This window comes from Dipodomys merriami, unplaced genomic scaffold (assembly GCF_024711535.1).
Source record: "Dipodomys merriami isolate MVZ:Mamm:240054 unplaced genomic scaffold, mDipMer1.0.p SCAF_116, whole genome shotgun sequence".
NCBI classification, from domain to species: Eukaryota; Metazoa; Chordata; class Mammalia; order Rodentia; family Heteromyidae; genus Dipodomys; species Dipodomys merriami.
The window spans coordinates 668,352-687,459 of record NW_027202449.1 but is presented as its reverse complement, the minus strand read 5'-3'; the positions used below and the strand labels follow the sequence as shown (position 1 = coordinate 687,459).

The 19,108-nt window shown below is 48.1% G+C and overlaps 1 protein-coding gene across 6 annotated transcripts in view; it reads left to right on the top strand.

Annotated features, from left to right (window-relative positions):
- LOC138822835 (protein BANP) overlaps nucleotides 1–19,108 on the top strand; it is a 57,830-nt gene that overhangs the window by 5,322 nt on the left and 33,400 nt on the right. For all 6 annotated transcript variants that reach the window (XM_070015778.1, XM_070015777.1, XM_070015775.1 and 3 more), the window contains exons 2-4: nucleotides 11,834–11,959; nucleotides 15,740–15,831; nucleotides 17,094–17,293. In XM_070015778.1, the coding sequence (XP_069871879.1) occupies nucleotides 11,890–11,959; nucleotides 15,740–15,831; nucleotides 17,094–17,293 (362 nt within the window). In that variant the 5' untranslated portion in view covers nucleotides 11,834–11,889. The remainder of the gene's footprint in view (nucleotides 1–11,833; nucleotides 11,960–15,739; nucleotides 15,832–17,093; nucleotides 17,294–19,108) is intronic.

Below are 19,108 nucleotides of genomic sequence, written 5' to 3'. Positions count from 1 at the left end.
ATAAAATTCTCCCTTTGACTATTTGTGTGTCACACATAATTCTAAATTAGGCACCAAATTGTTTATAAAAGACAAGTTCAGTACAATCAAAAGGCTAGGTTTCTTTCTGACAAATCATTTGGATAGCTGTTTCCTCCGGCCATTGCATTGGGAAATCCTGAGCCAGAGCGGTTGCGGGCAGAGGCCTCAGGGATGGAGTCTGCCCAGGCTGAGTGGCAAGTGGGCAGCAGCCAGAGTCAGGGCCAGAGAGAACACTGGCACACGGCATCTGCTAGGTTCAAAGGAAGGTGTGTACCTTGGGGCTTGGCTCCCGGGGTAGATCCCTGTCCGGCAAGCTGGAGACCCTGAGTTCGGACCTCAGTACCACAACGCATGTGTGCATGCACACAAGTGCGTGTCCATCGACTGACCCGGACTCTCTCAGCATGTTCTTGTTGGGCTGGGTAATGATTGATTGTCAAGGACTGATTCAGAGTTGGTTTGTTTATCAAAGTAATTTAAATATTTTGGCTTATCCAGTTAAAAGTGTGTTCATCCTATAGTAAGGTAAGAAGAACATTCCTGAAAGGCAGAGGATTAATGAATGAATCATGAGTCTTAAGTCAAATTGTTTTGTTTGAAACAAAATGAACATGGGGTCTCCCTACATAGCTCAGGCTTGCACTCCTCCTGCCTTAGCTTGGAGCGAGAAGTGTGCAACCTGGTCTTCAGCTTTAAAGGAAGCTTTACTTGGTACCTTACTTGAGTGTGATACCATCCAAATTTGTAACAGTCTTCATTGCATTTCAAATAGGTATGAGATGTCCTGCCATTTTAAGACATCTTAATATGTATGTTGGCTTCATAAAGACAACTGCGTACTTTGTAGGCCTGTGATCCCTTGAACTTTTCCTCAATCTTAGTGTCTGAACCCATCAGTCATCTTGGGGCTGCAGTGCAGTTCTGTCTTTTGCCTGTCTTCCCCAGGAGTAAGCGTGGATCACCCATTGAGTCCTGACAAGACCTGCTGAATTCAGTACTCTGAACTCAGTACTTGGCTTCTTGGTTTTGAGGTGGCCACTGGAAGGGGATGTGTTCACTGTCACTGAGCAGGCAGGAGCTATCTGCCTCGCTGCATTTCCCTGTTTTGGTTCTCCTTGGTGCGCTGCCTGGTTTCTTGTGGGTCCCAGGCAGCTGGGAGGTCGGGGTGAGCCGGCCGCGGCCTGGAGTCTGCATCGGCTCCTGCTGTCATGTCTAGTGACGGCCTGCAGTCTGCATCGGCTCCTACTGACATGTCTAGTGATTGTGCTTTGTTTTTATGTGGCCTGGCTAAGGTACAGATTTCCTTAAGGTTTTGGCACATGCCTCCCGATTGTGTGGAATTTCAGGTGGCAGCTCCCTTGAGCCCCTGGTCTTAGAACAGCTGTGTGTTTGCCTGTGGGAAGTGACTTCTATCTGGTACATTTGTTGTAAGGCTAGGGAGTGGCTCAAGTGCTAGAGCACTTGCCTAACACGCGCCAGGACCTGCGTTCCACCTCCGTTCTGCAAAAGAGAACGTTTGTAAATTGTGATAGGTTCTGTTCCTGCACAGTGTTGTAATTTTGGTGTATTGTTTATTTTCTTTATTATATTTTTTATTTTATTTTTTGTCGGTCGTGGAGCTTGAACTCTGGGCCTGGGCGCTGTCCCTCAGCTCGTCAGCTTGAGGCTAGCGCTCTACCCCTTGAGCCACAGCGCCACTTTCGGTTTTCTGGTGGTGCATTGGAGATGAGAGTCTCACAGACTTTCCTGCCCTGCCCGGGCTGGCTTTGAATCATGATCCCCAGATCTCAGCCTTCTGATAAGTAGCTAGGATTACAGGCGTGAGCCACCGGTGCCTGGCTATTTTCTTTGTTTATTTTAAGACAAGGTGTAGCTGTGTAGCTCATACTGGCCTCAAACTCACAATCCTGTCTCCTTGGTGCTGGGACTTCATGTGTATACTACTATACTGTGTCCGTTGTTTTGTACAGGAATACGTTTCAGTGAAAAATGACTTCAAAGTTTTTGTTTGTTGTTGCCAGTCCTGGGGCTTGAACTCAGGGCCTGGGCGCTGTCCCTGAGCTGCTTTTGCACAGAGTCTAGCACTTTACCACTTTAGCCACAGAGCCACTTTCAGCTTTTTCTGTTTAGGTAGTACTGAGGAATCGAACCCAGGACTTCATGCAGCAAGCCAAACACTCTACCACTAAGCTACATTCTGAGCCTGACTTTAAAGTTTTTTAGATTATCTTAAATTCATTATCTTAGTGGGAAATGAAGTGTAGTTGGACTTAATGTGTCATCAGAAGTCAACACAGCATTTGGAAACAGCTTTCTCCTTTCAAGGTGTAGGTTGTGGCCTGTCTTCCTTCAGCTCCCCCTCCCATCTCCAGATATTTGTGTTCAAATCAGGAAGAGCAGTGGCAGAAGTGGAGGAGAGGCGGCTGAGGCTCATGCGGTCTCCACACATGGCTTCCGCTGCCCTTGAATAGAGCTCTGGTGTTCTTGAACTTGTGATCTCTAGAAATTGATATTGACTTTATCAGATGCACTAGTTTCTACCCTTGGGTCTAAATCTGCTAAGGGTGCCATGGCTGGCATTAGGAAGTCCATATAATAATAATAATAATAATAATAAAAGGAGCGTGTATTGACATGGTTAAGGGACAGATGTTGATTCCCAGGACTTTTCTTCAGTGATACAGATGAACATGACTGTTACCTTCAGGTCCAGGAGGAGGTGTGTGCTGTTTGCCGATCATTGCAAATAGCATCTGACGGATCTCAGATACTTTGGAAGTAATATGTACAGTTTATTTGTAAAAACAACCCAAAAATCACATTTAAAAAACCTGTTTTAGAGGTTATGGTGTTTGCCATAGGTTAAGACTTAGTTTCTCATCCAAATAGTTTATCATCTGTGGAGATCTAACAGCCTTGCAACAGGTAATCTGCCAGGGAGCTCAGGGCCCAACCCCACAGCCTGCCATGTAGGGCTAGCTCATTGCTCAGAGTGTAAGTGTTGCAACTGTGTAGCTCACTGGCCCTGTGTTGTATCACTAGAGAAGCAGGGGCAGTGCCGCAAAGCTGGGCCTGGCTGTGTTCCACTCAAACCTTACTTGGGAACTTGAAAGTTGCCTATAATCTTCCCTTCCTGAAACATTCTTCTTCTTTTAAATTTCTTCCTCAGCTATTTTAAGGCATAAAGCCTCAGCAATGGGGTAAGCTGTATGGGTTGCAGGCCTGTTTGTCCCCCATGGCAGGCCCTGGTGCTGGCCGAAGGGCTAGAGCTGACAGAGGGGTGGAGGTCTGGGGCTGGCGATAGAGGAGGCCTTCATGGTGCTGGAGCTGGGCTCTGGGGGAGGAGCTCATTGGAAGAGCACCACTCAGAAGTTACTGATAGGCCGCGGCCGGAGGCTTGGCTCCTGTTCAGCCATGTGTTACACTTGGAGGGCTGGCAAGACACGTGGTGTCACCACACCATCAGTGGGTGTGTCACAGAGAGGTGACGGTTGTGCCCTAGAGGTGTTGGAGCCAGAGGCCTCAGCAAGAGGATGTCCAGGGGCCGCAGGTGTGAGCGGGGACGGGAACTCAGAGAGGATCCAGTGGACACTTGGTGATGATCCATACTGAAGGGGAGCAGAACAGGAGGGGCAGACCGGGCTTCTTCCCCTCGCAGCTGGGAGATGGGCGGCACCAGTTGTGACTGAAGGAGAGCCGGCTCGGCAGTGTCGTGTGGGACGCCGTGGCATGGCCGCAGCCCGCGGCGCTGGTCTAAAGACGGCCCAGGTGAAAGGCGAAGGCTGCAGATGGCGGTCAGCAGTGGTAGGAACAGCGCTCCCGGATGAAAGCGCGTGCCTGCCGTGGGGCCCGTGTGTGTTAGCTAATTATGGCCCACCGAACCCAGAGGTGGCCGGAGCCCTTTCCAGGAGGCCCGTGAGGTGGAGACAGTTTTCTTAGTGGTATTGAGAGCTCAGCAGCCTTTTTCTGTGTCACCATTTGTATATTTGATGGTCCAGGACTGGTGGTGGCTAAAGTTGAGGGAGCTCCAGCACCTTTCAAGGCCACAGCCGCAAACTCTGTGCTGTGTTTTCTGCCGCCAGGCAATGGAAAAACAGATGCCATTTTCACCCAGAAATGTTTTGATGTAGCAGTGCATTAAGTCTCAGCTCTGGAGTCCGCCTCCAGGGGCTGGCCAGTTCCCTCAGGGATGCGCCCTGGCAGGGTTAGACACGAGGTGCTGAGGCTGTACAACACAGGGTATGCGCAGGCCTGTGTATTTCAGATAACAAGTCCTTCCTAGGTGATGGGTCAAGGTCACGCATGGGTCAAAGATCCACTTAAAGTGTGAGATGGACCTGTGGGTTTTAAAGCCAAGTTCATCAGTTTCAGGCTCCACATTGCAGTTAGCCTTTGAGGAAAACTGAAGTGCCCACTGTGCCTTGGTTTTTCATTAGAGGAGAGTATCCCTGATCACATGACAAGGCCATACTCTGGCCTTGCCGCTGTTGCCGTGTGAGCCTGGGTTTTGGTCACAGTCATCAGCCAAAGCTGCCCATCTGCATGGACAGAGGCAGGAGCAGCGGGAGAGCCCAGCTGCGGCTTTAGTCTGGTGTTAAAGTTGTAAAAGTGCAGAATATCATCCCTCTTCCCCTAAGCTTCTGTTGTTTCTTTGGACTCTATAATTATTTTTCTTTAAAAATGTTTTGTATGTTACTGTGTAATACATACACTTTTTTTTTTTTTTTTGGCCAGTCATGGGGTTTGAACTCTGGGCCTGAGTGCTGTCTCTGAGCTCCTTTTGCTCAAGTCTATCACTTGAACCGTACATAGTTCCACCTTTGGCTTTTTCTGTAATTAACTGGAGATCAGAGTCTCATGGACTTGCCTGCCCAGGCTGCCTGTGAACCCCAGTCTTCAGAACTCATCCTCCTGTGTAGCTAGGGTTCCAGGCATGAGCCCCCAGAGTCCCGCTATACATTCACTTTTGTAATTAGTTAATAAGTAGCATTCAATAAATAATGTGTAATAAACATTTGAATATTTTCTGTTCTAATTTCAAAAGTATTGATAGGCATAGTTAAGGGAGCACAAATTTCCTGGGGTACTCACAAATCTTTTTTTGTTTGTTTGTTTGTTTGTTTTTTTAGTCCTGGGGCTTGAGTTCAGGGCCTGGGCACTGTCTCTGGGCTTCTTTTGCCCAGTACCACTTGGGCCACAGTACCACTTCGAGCTTTTTCTGTGTATGGCTTCATGCATGCAAGGCAAGCACTCTACCACTGAGCCACATTCCCAGCCCACAAATCTTATGGCGGTAAAGAAGATCCTAACACCAAAAAGAGTTCCTAGAAGCAGGCTAGCTATTCATTTGTCTCACCTGACTTGTGAATGCTCAGGGCTCTGTTTTAGGTACATGCTTGAAAATATGCACCTGACACTTGCCAGTGTTTGGATTTCTTAGACTGATCTGGAAATGTATTCACTTGAATCCTTGGAGCAGCGTTTGGTGTCCAGATGTGTCTGCTTTGCTGCCTACTGGTACCCCAGTCTCCATCTCTGGTGAGCCCCCCTGAGGCAGAGGCTAGCTGGCCACGTGGTTGCGGGCTGACACCCCAGTGCTACGCTTCAGTCTGTGTCCAGCCCTTCTCCTCTGGACCTCTGTGCTGAGAGGTATGAATAAAAGTGACACATGTAGAGCTGTTATATAATCCTAGCACTGAGGAGGTTGAGACCTAGAAGGTCACAGTTCAAAGTCCACCTGGGCAAAAGTCCTCCAAAACAACCAGCAAAAAGTAGAAGAGTGTAAAAGCAAGCCAAGCAAGCCAAGAGGTCATGAGTTCAAACTCTGGTAATGGAGGGGGAAAAAGGCCCATTTAGCTAAAGGTGTTACCAAATAAGAAGATAGGGGAGCTGAACAAAGGCTGGTCTGCCCTTTTCCTAATTTAAATTTAGAGTTTCTTTTGTCTTTTGTGGCTTGTGTTCTCCAAGGGTAAGCAGGGGCCCCGGGGAAGTTTTCCTTGGTTACTTTATACCTGACTAGCTGCTTATGCTCTTCTGTTTCTTCCCCATTTCACCCCAAACCGGTTTGGAGGGGAAACATAAGCTTGGTTTTTTCCACATATCTTAATTCAATAAACATTAATTTCTTTGCTGAGTGCATCTGGCTTTTTATGTATTTCGTCGGTGCGGCTGTATCCCTGGTGGACTGGATTAAATGGGGTGACTGGTCATCACCCAGACGTTTCTGGAGACTCAGCTTCAGCTGGATACTGAGCCATGTCCCTAAATACAAGTCTAGATGAAGTGGAAGTTTCTGCTTGATTTTTTTATGGTGCGGTGGACTTGCCATTCCAGCTCAGCTTGAGATAAGTTGTGTGATGGGGAGAGGTGTGGACGTGTGGATGGGGTCCTCGCCACACTTGCTGTTTTCCGGGGCTTTTTCTGTGAGCCACATCTACACACCCAGGCTTGTATTTAGGATTGTATCAGGTTTGTGATTATGAAGTGCTGCTCCCAACCAACAGGGAATTCAGTTTTCGCCTTCCTCAGGATGAGGTGGGCCCAGCAGGAGGTGGCTTCCCCACGTGTGAGGAGCATGTGGGGTGGGCGGGGTGGGTGTGCAGTGTGCCTCCAGACTAGCTGCCCTGCAGGGAGCTGGCCATGGCAAGGTGGTCCCAGTAGAGTGAGTCCCCACCCCAGGAGGCTGTGTGTCTGGACTGCATTGTCCTGTTTCCTGTGGAAATCACCTCGGCCCCACATCACACGTGGCACGAGGGCTTTCTGTGAGGGTAGACTCAAAGACAGCCCTGTAGGGAATGCCTGTCCTCAAGAAATTGATGGGAAGAATCCATTGTGTGGGAACATCCCTAGCAGAATGAACGGTGTAGATGATGTAGTGACCAAGAGAAATCTCAAGGGAAAACTTCAGCATGAAGCGCAGCGAGCCTTTGGTAGTGCTGCCATCATTACATTAGCCTTCACCACGAAAATGAAGCCTTCTGTGCAATTAAAATAGCTGGTTATCCTTTTAATTGTTTTATATTGACTTCAGTTATGGGGGGGGTCACTGTTATATCTCCACGTTTACACCATGTTCCATTCAGTCTCACCCCTCCATCACACTCCCTCGCTCCTTCCCACCAAATAGCACCCCAACAGGTTTTCTTGTTAGGTTTTCATAGTTACAAATAATCTGTTTCAAAGATAGTCAACATCCTTTATCCTCCCCATAAAATAGCTAGTCTTTATTCCTGTTTTTATGCCTTTGGTTTTACTTCATGGGTGCCCCATTTATTTAAGACATAGCAAAATTAAAATTAAAAATATATTTGCAGTTACATCACCTTTACAGTAATATATATATATATATATATGTATATATATATATATATTACTGTAAATTTTTTTTTTTTTGCCAGCCCTGGGGCTTGAACTCAGGGCCTGGGTGCTGTCCCTGGGCTTCCTTTTGTTTAAGGCTAGCTCTACCACTTGAGCCCCAGCACCTCTTCCAGCCTTTTCTGTGTATGTGGTATTGAGGAATGGATTCATGCATGCTAGGCAAACATTCTATCAGTAAGCCACCTTCCCAGCCCCCCCCCCCCAAACACACACACATCTTTGCAGTTAACTATTTCAGCTGAGAAATAGCTACTGTTGTCCATTGCTGACAGTCAATAAGCAGCCAAATCTGTCCTTACCATTAACAATGTGTAAAGTGAGCAGTTAGACTTAGTCATAGTTAATTACATAGACTTAGTGATAGTTAATTACATAGCAAACATAGACAGCAAAACACAGACACAAAAAACTGTGGAGTCCATAGTTAAAAAATTTTTAAAAAAATTTTATGTCAGTCGTGGGGCTTGAACTCTGGGCCTGGGCGCTGTCCCTCAGCTCAAGGTAGCATTCTACCACTTGAGCCACAGCACCACTTCTGGTTTTCTGTGTGATTTTTTTTTTTAGAGATAAGAGTCTCACTGACATTCCTGCCCAGGCTGGCTTTGAACCAAGATCCTCAGATCTCAGCCTCCTGAGTAGCTAGGATGACAGGCATGAGCCACCAGCGCCTGGCTTATTTCAAAACCTTCCCCTGCTTCCCTCCCCCCCCTCCCCCCTCCCCCCCCCCCCCCCCCCCCCGCATGCTAGGGTTTGAACTCAGACCTGTACTTGTTAGGTAGATGTATCACCACTTGAACTAGATCTCCAGCCCTTTTTGCTTTTGCTATGTGTTGATTAGGGTCCTGAGTTTATGCCCCATCTACATCAAACTTTGATCTTCCTGTTTATCTTGGCTAACTTGGGTGACTGGCACACACCACTATGCCCAGCATTTTGTTGGTTGGTAGGGATCTAAGCCACCTCTCCCTTTTCCCCCACTGCTGATCCTTTCTGTGAACCTCTTTACCTCCATCTCCCGAGTGTCTGGGATTAAAGGCACAAACCACAGTGCCTGGCTTTTAAATTTTATTTTGTTATTAACATATAATTTCTTAAGTTGGGATGAATATAAATATGGATGGGGTGCAGTGTGATGTTTTCACACATAGGTACCACCTCTGTTGATCATGTCAGGGTAATTAGGGTTCCTCTCTGCCCATCGTTTTTCCAGTAGAAATGCTGACATCATTCATACCTGCCCCCTTGTGTGGTTTTCGGAGGGTCTGTGGTGGGCGAATGCCTTGATTGACAGACTGGCAGTACCCACAGGTGAAAGCTGCCGTGGGGGTTCAGCTTCCAGAAGGAGAGATGGGTGCTCAAGCAAACCAAATATTTAAAATATCTAGGAAGTTGCTGGAAGAGTGCTGAGCAGTGAAGCAAGCCAGGAAGTGGGCAGGGGGTGCTGTAAGGCGTGACTTGGTGGCGCTGTGTGATTGATGGGTGCAGAGCAGGAGCTGGGTAAGGGGCCTCCTGATGTCTGGCTGTCAGAGCCCAAGCTGGGCTGGGCCCGTGGGGTTTGAGGGGGTGCGGGGAAGGGCAATGGATAGGCCCAGTGGGTGAGCAGGGAAGAGGGTCCAAGCTGCGCCACACCCAGCAGCAGCTGCCCGCAGGGAAGCCACCAGAGGCCCAGCACCAAGCCCTGGGACCCCCCAGCAGAGATGGGGGCAGTGGCCTGGGATAGCTGGTTGGAAGAGCCAAGTCCGCAGGAAGCCCAGAGAAGGGACGCGAGAGCACTGGGGCTGGAGCTGTCTTGCTGGGGCAGGGGAAGGAAGAAAGACCGTGAATGGGAAGTATGGGATGTGTGAGGAGAGCAGAGCAGAGATGACCTGAAGAGGAGCAGAATGGGGACTGGAGCGGAGGCAGAGGTAGGGAGGTAGCCCCTCACCACTCCAGATAGACTGCAGCCGAGGAGGGAACTGGGAGGCAGAGAAAGCAAGATGGCCGGTGGAACCAGGGAAGGTGAGGTAGAGAAGGGGGACTCTGGGTGGAGAGGAGTGCGGCCCGTGGAGGCTCCAGTGGTCCTGTCTGCAGCCCTACAGCCAGGTGGGCCTGGCGAGGCGGCGGGGTGGGGGAGTGCTGGCACACTCACTGTGATTTGACTCCCTTGGCCTGGCCCGCACCTGCTCACTTCTCACCAGTCTGCTCCGGAGAAGCAGCCTTACAGGCAAATCAAATAAACCAAGGCTGCTCATGGAAAAGGAGACAATCCGGGAGGGTGGGGCTCTCTGCCTTCTTCCTTGTTTGGAATGTGCCATTCCAGACCGTGCGTTTACACAGACCTACCAAGATGCATGCATGCAGTTACTAGGGAAGGAATTGGCATCAGTTATGTATGCTTCTCTGGAACTTTCCACGTGTGCTCCGTGCTGTTGGTGTATTCTGGACATCTTCCCATCGTGGTTCGTGTGATTAAACCGCTCTCATTTCATGGTGAAGACTGGTGTTTCACCACATGGCTGTTCTGGCAAGCACCAAGTCTTCTCCTGGGCTGGCTGGGTGCTCCTTGCTCCATGTGCACCCTGGGAGACACAGAGTTCTAGATGGTAATGCAGAACAAGTCTTTATTGAACATTAATGTTAGTCCAGCTGTTTTATTATATTAGGACTGGACTATCCCCAGGACTTCTGAGAAACAGCAAACTTAATTTGCCAAAATGGCAACCGCATGCTTTGCTCTGTTCCAGTTTTCTTGGGCTTGTTGCCCTAGTTTTTTCTATCGAAACCTTCACTGTTAGCAGAATTTTAAAGGGCTCTTTATCCTGGCGACAGAAGTATTTGAGTAAACAACTTGGATAACGAATGGCGGTATCCTCATTTGGAAGATGTTAGGATTCAGGGTTTTATGATGAGTTCAGGGTATTTTCTTAAGCCACTCCACAGCTTTTAGAAACCAGGAAAAAATTTGAATTTGGCATTTCAAAGCCATCCCTGTTTCCACTGGTCTCTATGAGGCAGACATTTAACGGGGAATCTGTGGCTTTGGGGGTCCTTTGGGAATGGGCTTCAGTGCCAAAATAAAGTGGTTTTAAACCAGGTGGTTGGCTATTGTTCTTTCCTATGAGGAAGTCCAGGGTGGGCAGCTTAGAGATAGTAGTTCATTAGTCTGAGGAGCTTGAGCTCTTGGCTCCTGACTCTGGGCCCTGGTCTCACCCTCTCTCATCCCAGGCCTGGCACCGGCAGATGCAGGGTATGAAGGACAAAAGGCCACAGCACAGGTCACTTCTCTTGAGGTTTCCCAAGGTTCTAAGCTGGGGGCTCCTTGGCTAGACCTTAGCCTCAGCTTTTTGTAAGGAAGGCTGGGAAGGCAAGTCTGTCTGGTGTCATCTTCCCTACACAGGGCTCTGTGCTGAGCAGAGGGTAAATACATTCTACCAGGTAGCCAGTGATGCCTAGTAGTATGCAACCTCAAAAACTACCATGTTTTGCCTGTTTCGCTTTTTCCTAGAAAACGTCTAGAATGCTTTTCCATTTGTTTGAATTATTAGGTCTGAAAACATCCTGTGACCAGATTTAATGTCTTAAAACCACCAGTGAAGAGTTCAGAGGGGCAGCATCTTCACATCAAAGACTACTGCATTTATTAAGAACTTGAGCCTTTTGTTAAAGTTCTTTTGCTTTACTTCTTGATTTGCCTGGATTTGGTGCATATGTAGCCTTGTCTTTCGCAGGATCACCCATCAGCTTGTCCTCCAGAGGTCCTGGTCAGAGGACACAGGTTAGCAGGAGCATGTCAGGCCCGGAGGCTTTTCTGTGACCCTAGGCCTGGCGTACTTCCCCAGACCAATGGTTGAGGACAGTCTCTGCATAGATCAAAGCTGGAATGGAGACATCTTTCATCACCCCTGCCCTGATGTGTTCTTGTTGAACATTCTGAAATGGTGATAAATGCAGATGATAAAAGTACACAAAAGCTAGGAAGGTGGCTTAGTGGAAGAGAGCTTGCTTAGCATGCATGAAGCCCTGGGTTCGATTCCTCAGTATCACATACACAGAAAAAGCTGGAAGTGGCGCTGTGGCTCAAGTGGTGGAATGCTAGCCTTGAGCAAAAGAAACTCAGGCACAGTGCCCAGGCCCTGAATTCAAGCCCCAGGAATGTCAAAAAGAAAAAAAAAAGGCATAATATTATTAAAAAGATGTGGGAAAACTAGAAGCTGTCAGGTGTGGGCTGGTCTAGACATTAAGGAAAATGGCCACTAGTAATACTTCTGAGTGGTTTCTTAATTATTATAGGCACTCACCTTTTAGTGGTACAAAAAGCTCTGTGTTAAAAATCTGCAGACATTTAGATCTTTCTGGATATGCAGAATTACTTAGTGTAGTAGCTCTTGTTCTTTCACGTGTCACATGCCACGTTTATGATGGCTGATTTTCCTCTTTCTTTCCTCTTGTTTTGTAGCCTCCCTGTGAACTGGATTCTTGCTTAGTAGGCCTGCCCCTCTTTTCGTTGTCTGGATGATGTCCGAGCAGGACCTGGCGGACGTGGTTCAGATTGCCGTGGAAGACCTGAGTCCTGACCATCCAGGTACAGAGCTGTGGGACAGTAGGTGAACTATTATTACTCTCTTTGTACCTTAAAACCTAAAAGCTACTACAATTGTTTTCTTTCCTTTTTGCAGAAGCAGAATGATGCCTGTTCTGTATGAAATGTGAATCATAGATTGGTTTCTTTTCTTCATCCTTCTGGCCAGGCCCTCAGATCTCTGCACAGCTGTGCAGCCGTTCGGCAGCTCCCTTCCTGGGTACCCTGGCACCTGTCAGTCATGCTCTCTGTGGTCAGAAACATATCCTCTCTCTCATGGTCCTGCATTTCTTAAATGTTATACCTTTCTAGTTTACAACCTCTCCTGTATAACACTAAATATTATGGTGGACCATGCTAATTGTCCTGTGTTCATATGGGCAAACCTAATTATATTTAGTAACTGTGTGGCATTCTATTTATAGACCTTCTCTAATTTATGGCCGTCTCTCACATGGTGGCCACGGCCATGTTTTGCACACTCTCCCACATACAGTGAGGTGATAAGGATCTTTGCACATACAGGTTGGCTTGTTTGTTGTTTTTTTGGAAACAGGGTCTCTAGTCCAGGCCGAGCTCCGCCTCCACCTCTGACTGTTGGGGTTGTAGGTGTGGGTCACCATGCCTGACTTGGTAAAGATTTTTGTAGGGTAAATTCCAAGAAGCATGTGTAACATTTTATGGATGTTTAACAAGTTGATAAGACGTTGGCGAATGTGCCAGAAACATTTCATTAACTCATTTGTCTGCTGTGCTTGGAAGCAACTTTCCCCTTCACCTCTGTTAAGGCTGGCACTTTTCTTTATGTTAAACACATAAGATATACTTTGAAACTTTAAATATTTATTTCAAGGAGACTCTTTGGAAGTAAACTTCTGAGTCTCAAAATTTCAGGAACTTCATCTGTGAAACAACTTTTTCTACATTTATTATTTTCTAACGATTTCTTAACAAGGTCTCTTTGTTTTGCTGGAGTGTCTGATTTATTGTTTGGTTCTGTGTGAATGGGAAGTGCACACAAGTCTCAGAGAATTTGGTTATTCTTTCAGGAATGGTAAAATTGAAAACAGAAGTCTCATAAGAAGCTCTAATTCTCATTTGTGTGATATCTTAGTACGTTAGCTGCAAGTGCCACATTTAGAACTTAGCTATGGTATAGAAAAGGAGAGCGACTGAAGTAATTTTGGAAGGACAGTCATAAAAAATACACAGGACCACTGTCCTTCAGTCAGTTTATGTTGCTTCCAATTTGTTTATAAGAAGTTCTGCCATTGTACATAACAATTTAAGAATGGTCTGTTCATATTTTAGTGAGTGGTTGACAATTTTTTTAGAAAACATATTGCAATGCTATAAAAGAAAACTGTTCCAACACCCTAAGTTTTAGATATTAGACATTTTACATACTAAGGTTCAGACAGAGAAGGAGAGCTGTGGTTTAGGTGCCAAGGACACACACATTGTTCCTTTCCGTAGTTATGAAGGAAGTGGTTGTGTGGCTCTGGACAAGCCACCGAGCCTCTCTGGACGGGTGTGTCCATTCTGCAAGTTGAAAGGCTAAATAGCAGTCACCAGGGCCTCTGCTTCCCCAGTTCCAGGATGGTCATCACTTTGCAAGTGGGATTAAGGAGGCCCCACAAGGGCTGGGAACCTACAACAGCCCGGCACTGTAGGCTTGGGCTTGGGTTCAGGGAGTGTGGGTGAGCAGGCTGAGGTGGGCTGAGGGGGGACCGCTGCTCCCTGGAGCTGCAGCAGAGTGCCGAGAGGCTGCGTACCTCTCCCTGTCAGACTCGCTGCAGCTGCTCAGTGTTGCATCCAGCTGCGAGGAAATGAATCATCTCACATGCTGCGCCTTTCTCTCCCCTCTGAGATCTTGTTTGGGTTGTGGCTCAGTCAGCTGCTCTGACTGAGGTGGGGCCAGAGGTCATGGCGACTGTGCACTCAGCTTCCCACAGTGTGGCTGTGTGTGGAGGAGCAGCCTGCTCTGGGGTGGTGCGGGCGGGGATTGCTGGTGGTACAGGGCAAGCACAGTGAGTTCCTGCTCTTTGGAGGAATGGCTTCTTAACCAAGATGACCTCTGGATGGGACATCTGTGTCCCCAGGGGAGGTGATTGGTGGAAAGAGGGGGGATCATGGCCAATTAGCACTGCTGGAGTCGGGGCACACCATTGGCTCGTCTCTCTGACTGCAATAGGGTGCATTTGAGAGCATGTGGAGGAATGCAAAGTGCATGGCTCTGTAGGTTGCTGGTCTTGTCCTACCCAGAATACTAGAGTAAACATACTTGTGTTCCTACAGACATACTTAATACACTTGTTGCCTATATGTGCCTATGTAACGTGTTCCTGCATCCTGCCATGTGCTAGTATTAAAAGTGAGTGAAAGCCATTAACCTATGAATAGCTGAGGGAGGAGGAATGGTGCAGACAGACTTGCCCGAGGGTTAGGTGGCCTGTTGTACCCTCTCCTGGCAAGCCTGTAACGTGTTAGGTAGAAATTGTAGAACAAGGAAGGAGAAGAGCACCAGGTAGAGAGAGTCAGGGATCCAGGCAAGGAGCTGAAGTGAAGTGAAAAAGTGTCAATGACTCAGCAGCGCCACCCCTCCGCAGTTGCAAGGGTGTAAGTTTGTAAAGACAAAGGAGGGATGGGAAGGGTGGGACTGGCACACACAAAACTGGGCTTTGCAGCCGTGAGATGGCCGTGGGCAACGTTGATCTCTGGCTCTTTTTTATCTTTTTTTCTGTCAAAGACTGGGCCTTGAATTCGGTGTCTGGTGCTGGCTTTCACTCATTGGCTGGTGCTCTCTGACGTGAGCCAAGCGTTCGACCTCCCTGTGATCTTTGGATCCTGGTTTGGAGTCGATTGTAGATGAGAGAAGGAAGTTGGGATGGGATCATGGCAGGCCTGGAATACGGGTTGCTTTGCTTCTCTGGGGGCAGGCCATGAAGGTCTGCGGAATCTTCCAGCGGGAATCTGCTGACCGCAGCTGAGCTGTGAGGCAGCTTCTGCAGAACTCACTCTGCATGTTGAGGCTGAGCCCTTTGGATTACCCACACCTGAACACATGTGGCATGCAGAGGGTGCTATCTTCCCACGTGTGCTGGGGGTGAACACTGGATCTGGCACTAGCAAGGGTTCTACCACTTGGCTACTTCCCAAGCTACAGGGCAGCTTTGATTTCAAGTTGGGGGGTGAGGCTCTGCCGCGACGTGCAACGTGCTCATTAAAACATGCGTTGGCCTGGGGACACATGTTTGAGTGTTAACGAAATGAAATAAGAGATAGATTGCACCTCTCTCATTCAATACTCATTGTCTTACTTGCTGTCTTAAAAAATATTATTTATTTAAGTAGCTTTCAAAGGAGTTACTAGTCAAGAGATCAGTTTATAAGTATATTGCCTTGTGGTTAATATCATTCCATTCATCATGCTCCCCCATCCCTCCCAATCCAACCCTTCTCCTCAGTTTTCTTAGTTTCATAGGATATGCATTGAAGATTGTGACTTCATTCCCTTCCCCTTCCTGTCTTTATTCTCTCCTCCCCTCTGCTTGACCCATACCTTTCAAGTACCAGCTTCCTGGTATTCATTTTGTTGGACTGTGAGTTTTTCTAAGGAGTTATACCATTTGAATTCTCCCCTGCAAATACTATATTTTGGTTAATTCATTTGTGTATTGCACACAATCCTGAATGTGTTTATTTGCTGCCTTAATGGTAGAAGAATTCAGAGAAAGTTTTCAGGTTAAACTCTAATTTTCTGTCTCTACTATTGGTTTTCAGTTGTTTTAGAGAATCATGTAGTGACAGATGAAGATGAACCTGCTTTGAAACGTCAGCGCCTAGAAATCAATTGTCAGGACCCCTCTATAAAGGTAATACGATGAAGGCATGTGTTCTGTAGCTGAGTTTTCTCCCATGGACTGGGGGGCTGCTCTGAGGGCAATAGAAAGTTACTCACCAGCTGTTCTAGAGGTTGGAACTCCAAAGTCCAGGCGTGACTGTGCTGTGGGCCTTCCCCCGCCCCCAACACTGCAGTCTGTGTCCAGGCCTGGGCGACCTGACCAAGTACCTCTGCAAAAGAGTTTCTCTAGGTAGTGATAGGGTGAGGTGCTGCAAATGGGGTGTCTTCCTATGGTTGCACAGGCCCTCCATAGTTGGGAAGAAGGTGAGTGGTCACCTGTTGCCCACTACTGTGAACTGTTTCAGGCTAATCCTGAAGTTTGCTAGCTGGGGTTCTCAGACTCAGTCAGTCATTGGGTTATTTTCAGACCTTTTATTTGTTTGTTTGGTTCCAGTGTCTGTAGAGTCAGAGATAAACACCAGCACAGGAGGAGTTGATAAGAGCAGCACAAATGGAGCTCACTCACTTCCTGTGCATCCTCTGCTCACACAGTGTGTCTGTTAGTGCCATCTGGGTCACTGCAATGTGAGCTCAAGTGAGTGGCTATAAACGCTATGCACCAGCATACTTGTATGTGCTAATGAAAATCTTACATATGTGTCTCATGACACAGCAGAATTCCTTCCTGATTCATGGGTCTCCCCATGTGTTCCCAGTTTTTCCTGGCACGAATGCGATTGAGGGAATGGGCCAGGGTCTTTTCTTGGGTTTGAGTTGTGCACATGGCTGTTGACTCCAAGTTGGCCATTGGGCTGGACTAGGCAATGATGATCAAACAGGAAGACACTCCTCCTGACAGCCACTAGGTGGCATGGTGGCGATTCAGAAGTTCCACTGGAAGGTCATTACAGATTTCAAAGTCAAGGCATCTTTTCAGGGCAGCTGGGCATGGTGAGAATATGCAGAACCTTTGGTTTTTCGGCTGTTTAGCTGTTACGTGTAATCTGTTTTCATCATTGGAAGTATTATGTAGCTTTGTGTAAATTTGCTGATTGACACCATAGCATATTAATAGATAATAGAAGCTGATGTGGATAAGCCTAACTGAGGCTCGCCCCTGCGTGTCGATGGGGCCTGGAGGGAGGCTTCTGGTTGTTACTGATGAGCCGGCACAGAGTAGGGACCTCTCTGCATGAGAGGAGTCGTTGAAGCTAAGGACCAGCTGCTCGCCCTCCTCAGAATTGTCTCCCTGCAGTGGAAGACACTTGGTGATACTTTTCTCTTTTCTTGCAGTCTTTCCTCTACTCCATTAACCAGACGATATGTCTGCGGTTGGATGGCATTGAGGCCAAGCTGCAAGCTCTGGAGGCAACTTGCAAGTCCTTGGAAGAGAAGCTGGACCTAGTGACCAACAAACAGCACAGCCCCATCCAGGTCCCCATGGTGGCAGGTTCCCCACTTGGCGCCACTCAGACCTGCAACAAAGTGCGATGGTAAGGACAGAGGAGCCCCAGTTCTCAGAGGAGCCTTTAGAAAAAGCGCCCCAGGCTGGCTCAGGCCCTGCTGTGATGGATCGGCCATGGACATCGGCTTTCTGCCCCTGTGGTTCCATGGCAGGCTCCAGTTAGACTGAAACCAAACACAGGCTCCCTGCTGGAAGGACTTGAGTTGTTTCCACTTTCTATTTGACATGAGCCAGACCGAGGCATCTTTCCCATGCACCTGACCAAGTCTTGGCAGATTGCACTTGCTCCTTTTCTTTTTCCACCTCTCTTTGGCTGGTCTTCAGATATTTTTTTCCTTAAAATTTACTTGAGTATATCAGACTTTCCATTCAAGTCTGTAGCTTCTACTGTGCCCCCTTGAAACGTAGAGAGGTCTTGTAGCTTCCACACTGAGTGGAAGCTTTGTGAACTGTTGGACTGGAGCAGGGCCTCTGAAGGCCTTGGCCGGAGTGTTCATTCTACAGGCCAAGGCAGCCTGCTGTGGGCGTGCTCAGGCTCAGGCTTGGGCGGCGAACGCAGGTCTGTCAAGAGGTCATCTCTGTGGCAGGGGGCAAGTCTGTGCATCTGAGGAGAGCTTGAAGCCCTTCTGCCAAGGGCTATTCTCTTGAGTTCCCTGCAAGCCCTGGCCAACAGCCCTGTGCGACTGGAGGAGCGGTATGGTGTGCGAGCAGTGAGTGCCACCTCAGGCCAAAGGGACTGCAGTGACCTTACTGCCAACAGTGGCCACTGGGGGCCACCCTGCCATGTGTGCTGGTGGCCAGAGCAGCACTGGGTGTTTAGTAGACTTTCAGGGCATTATGGGAAAGGGGAGTAGGAGTCCCTAGGGGATCTTGTGGATGCCGAGGGGCCATCTGTCCTGCTGTGTCTGGGACAGCTTCCTGCAATGTCTGCTGTGCTGGTGCAGTTCACAGAACCTCCCTTAGGACTTATAAGCACACTGGGATGTTGGTGACTGCCTGGTCCTACTGTCACCTTCAGAGGGGAGGCGCAGGGAGGGGATCATCTGGGTGGAGGAGGTGGGCACCGGTCCCGTGCTCTGTATCTGTTCTGTGCTGTGCACCTCCCACTCCCACCCCTGGGCCAGACACTTGTCAATATGTGTTCGGGGCAGGCTTTCTAGTAAGCTTGCAGACATACCCACCAATTGCTTTCATTAGGACAATTGCTTTTAAATACTCCCTATCCTAAAATGTAATATTTAGAGGGTGGTCTAACAGTGATGGAGAGGAGAGGTAAAGGGAGAGTAGTGTGCGATACCATGCTGTGCCTCAGCATGCAAGGGAGCCGCGTGCCAGTGGTTCACCCCTGTGACCCTGTCTACCCAGGACATTGAGGGTGGTAGTTCAAAGCCAGCCTGGGCAGAGAAGTCTGTTAGATTTCATCTCCAAAATAGCCAGCCAAAGGCCGTGCTGGAAGCATGGCTCAAGTAGTAGTGCCAGCTCAGTTAGCAAGCCAAGTGCAAAGCCCTGCATTCAAATTCCAATGCTTCCCATAAAACTGAAAAAACCAAGACCAAAACAACAAGCAAACTCCTGCAAAACTTGCAGGGGTCAGCAGAGACTGAGCTCACGTGTTATTTCCTGGTGCAGGCTGACCAGGCATGGCTTGGGCTGCAGGTTTCTGCTGGTTGGTGGAGTGTTGAATGGTGAGCAGGTCTTTGTGTAGTTTCAAGGGAAGAAAAGTACAATTTTTTCCTAGACATTCCTGGAAAATTCAAACTGCAAGTTTAAACTACAAGAATGTTTTATATATTAATATCATATGGAGTAAGGTTCGGAGTTCAGGACTTGGAAGCATTCTTTT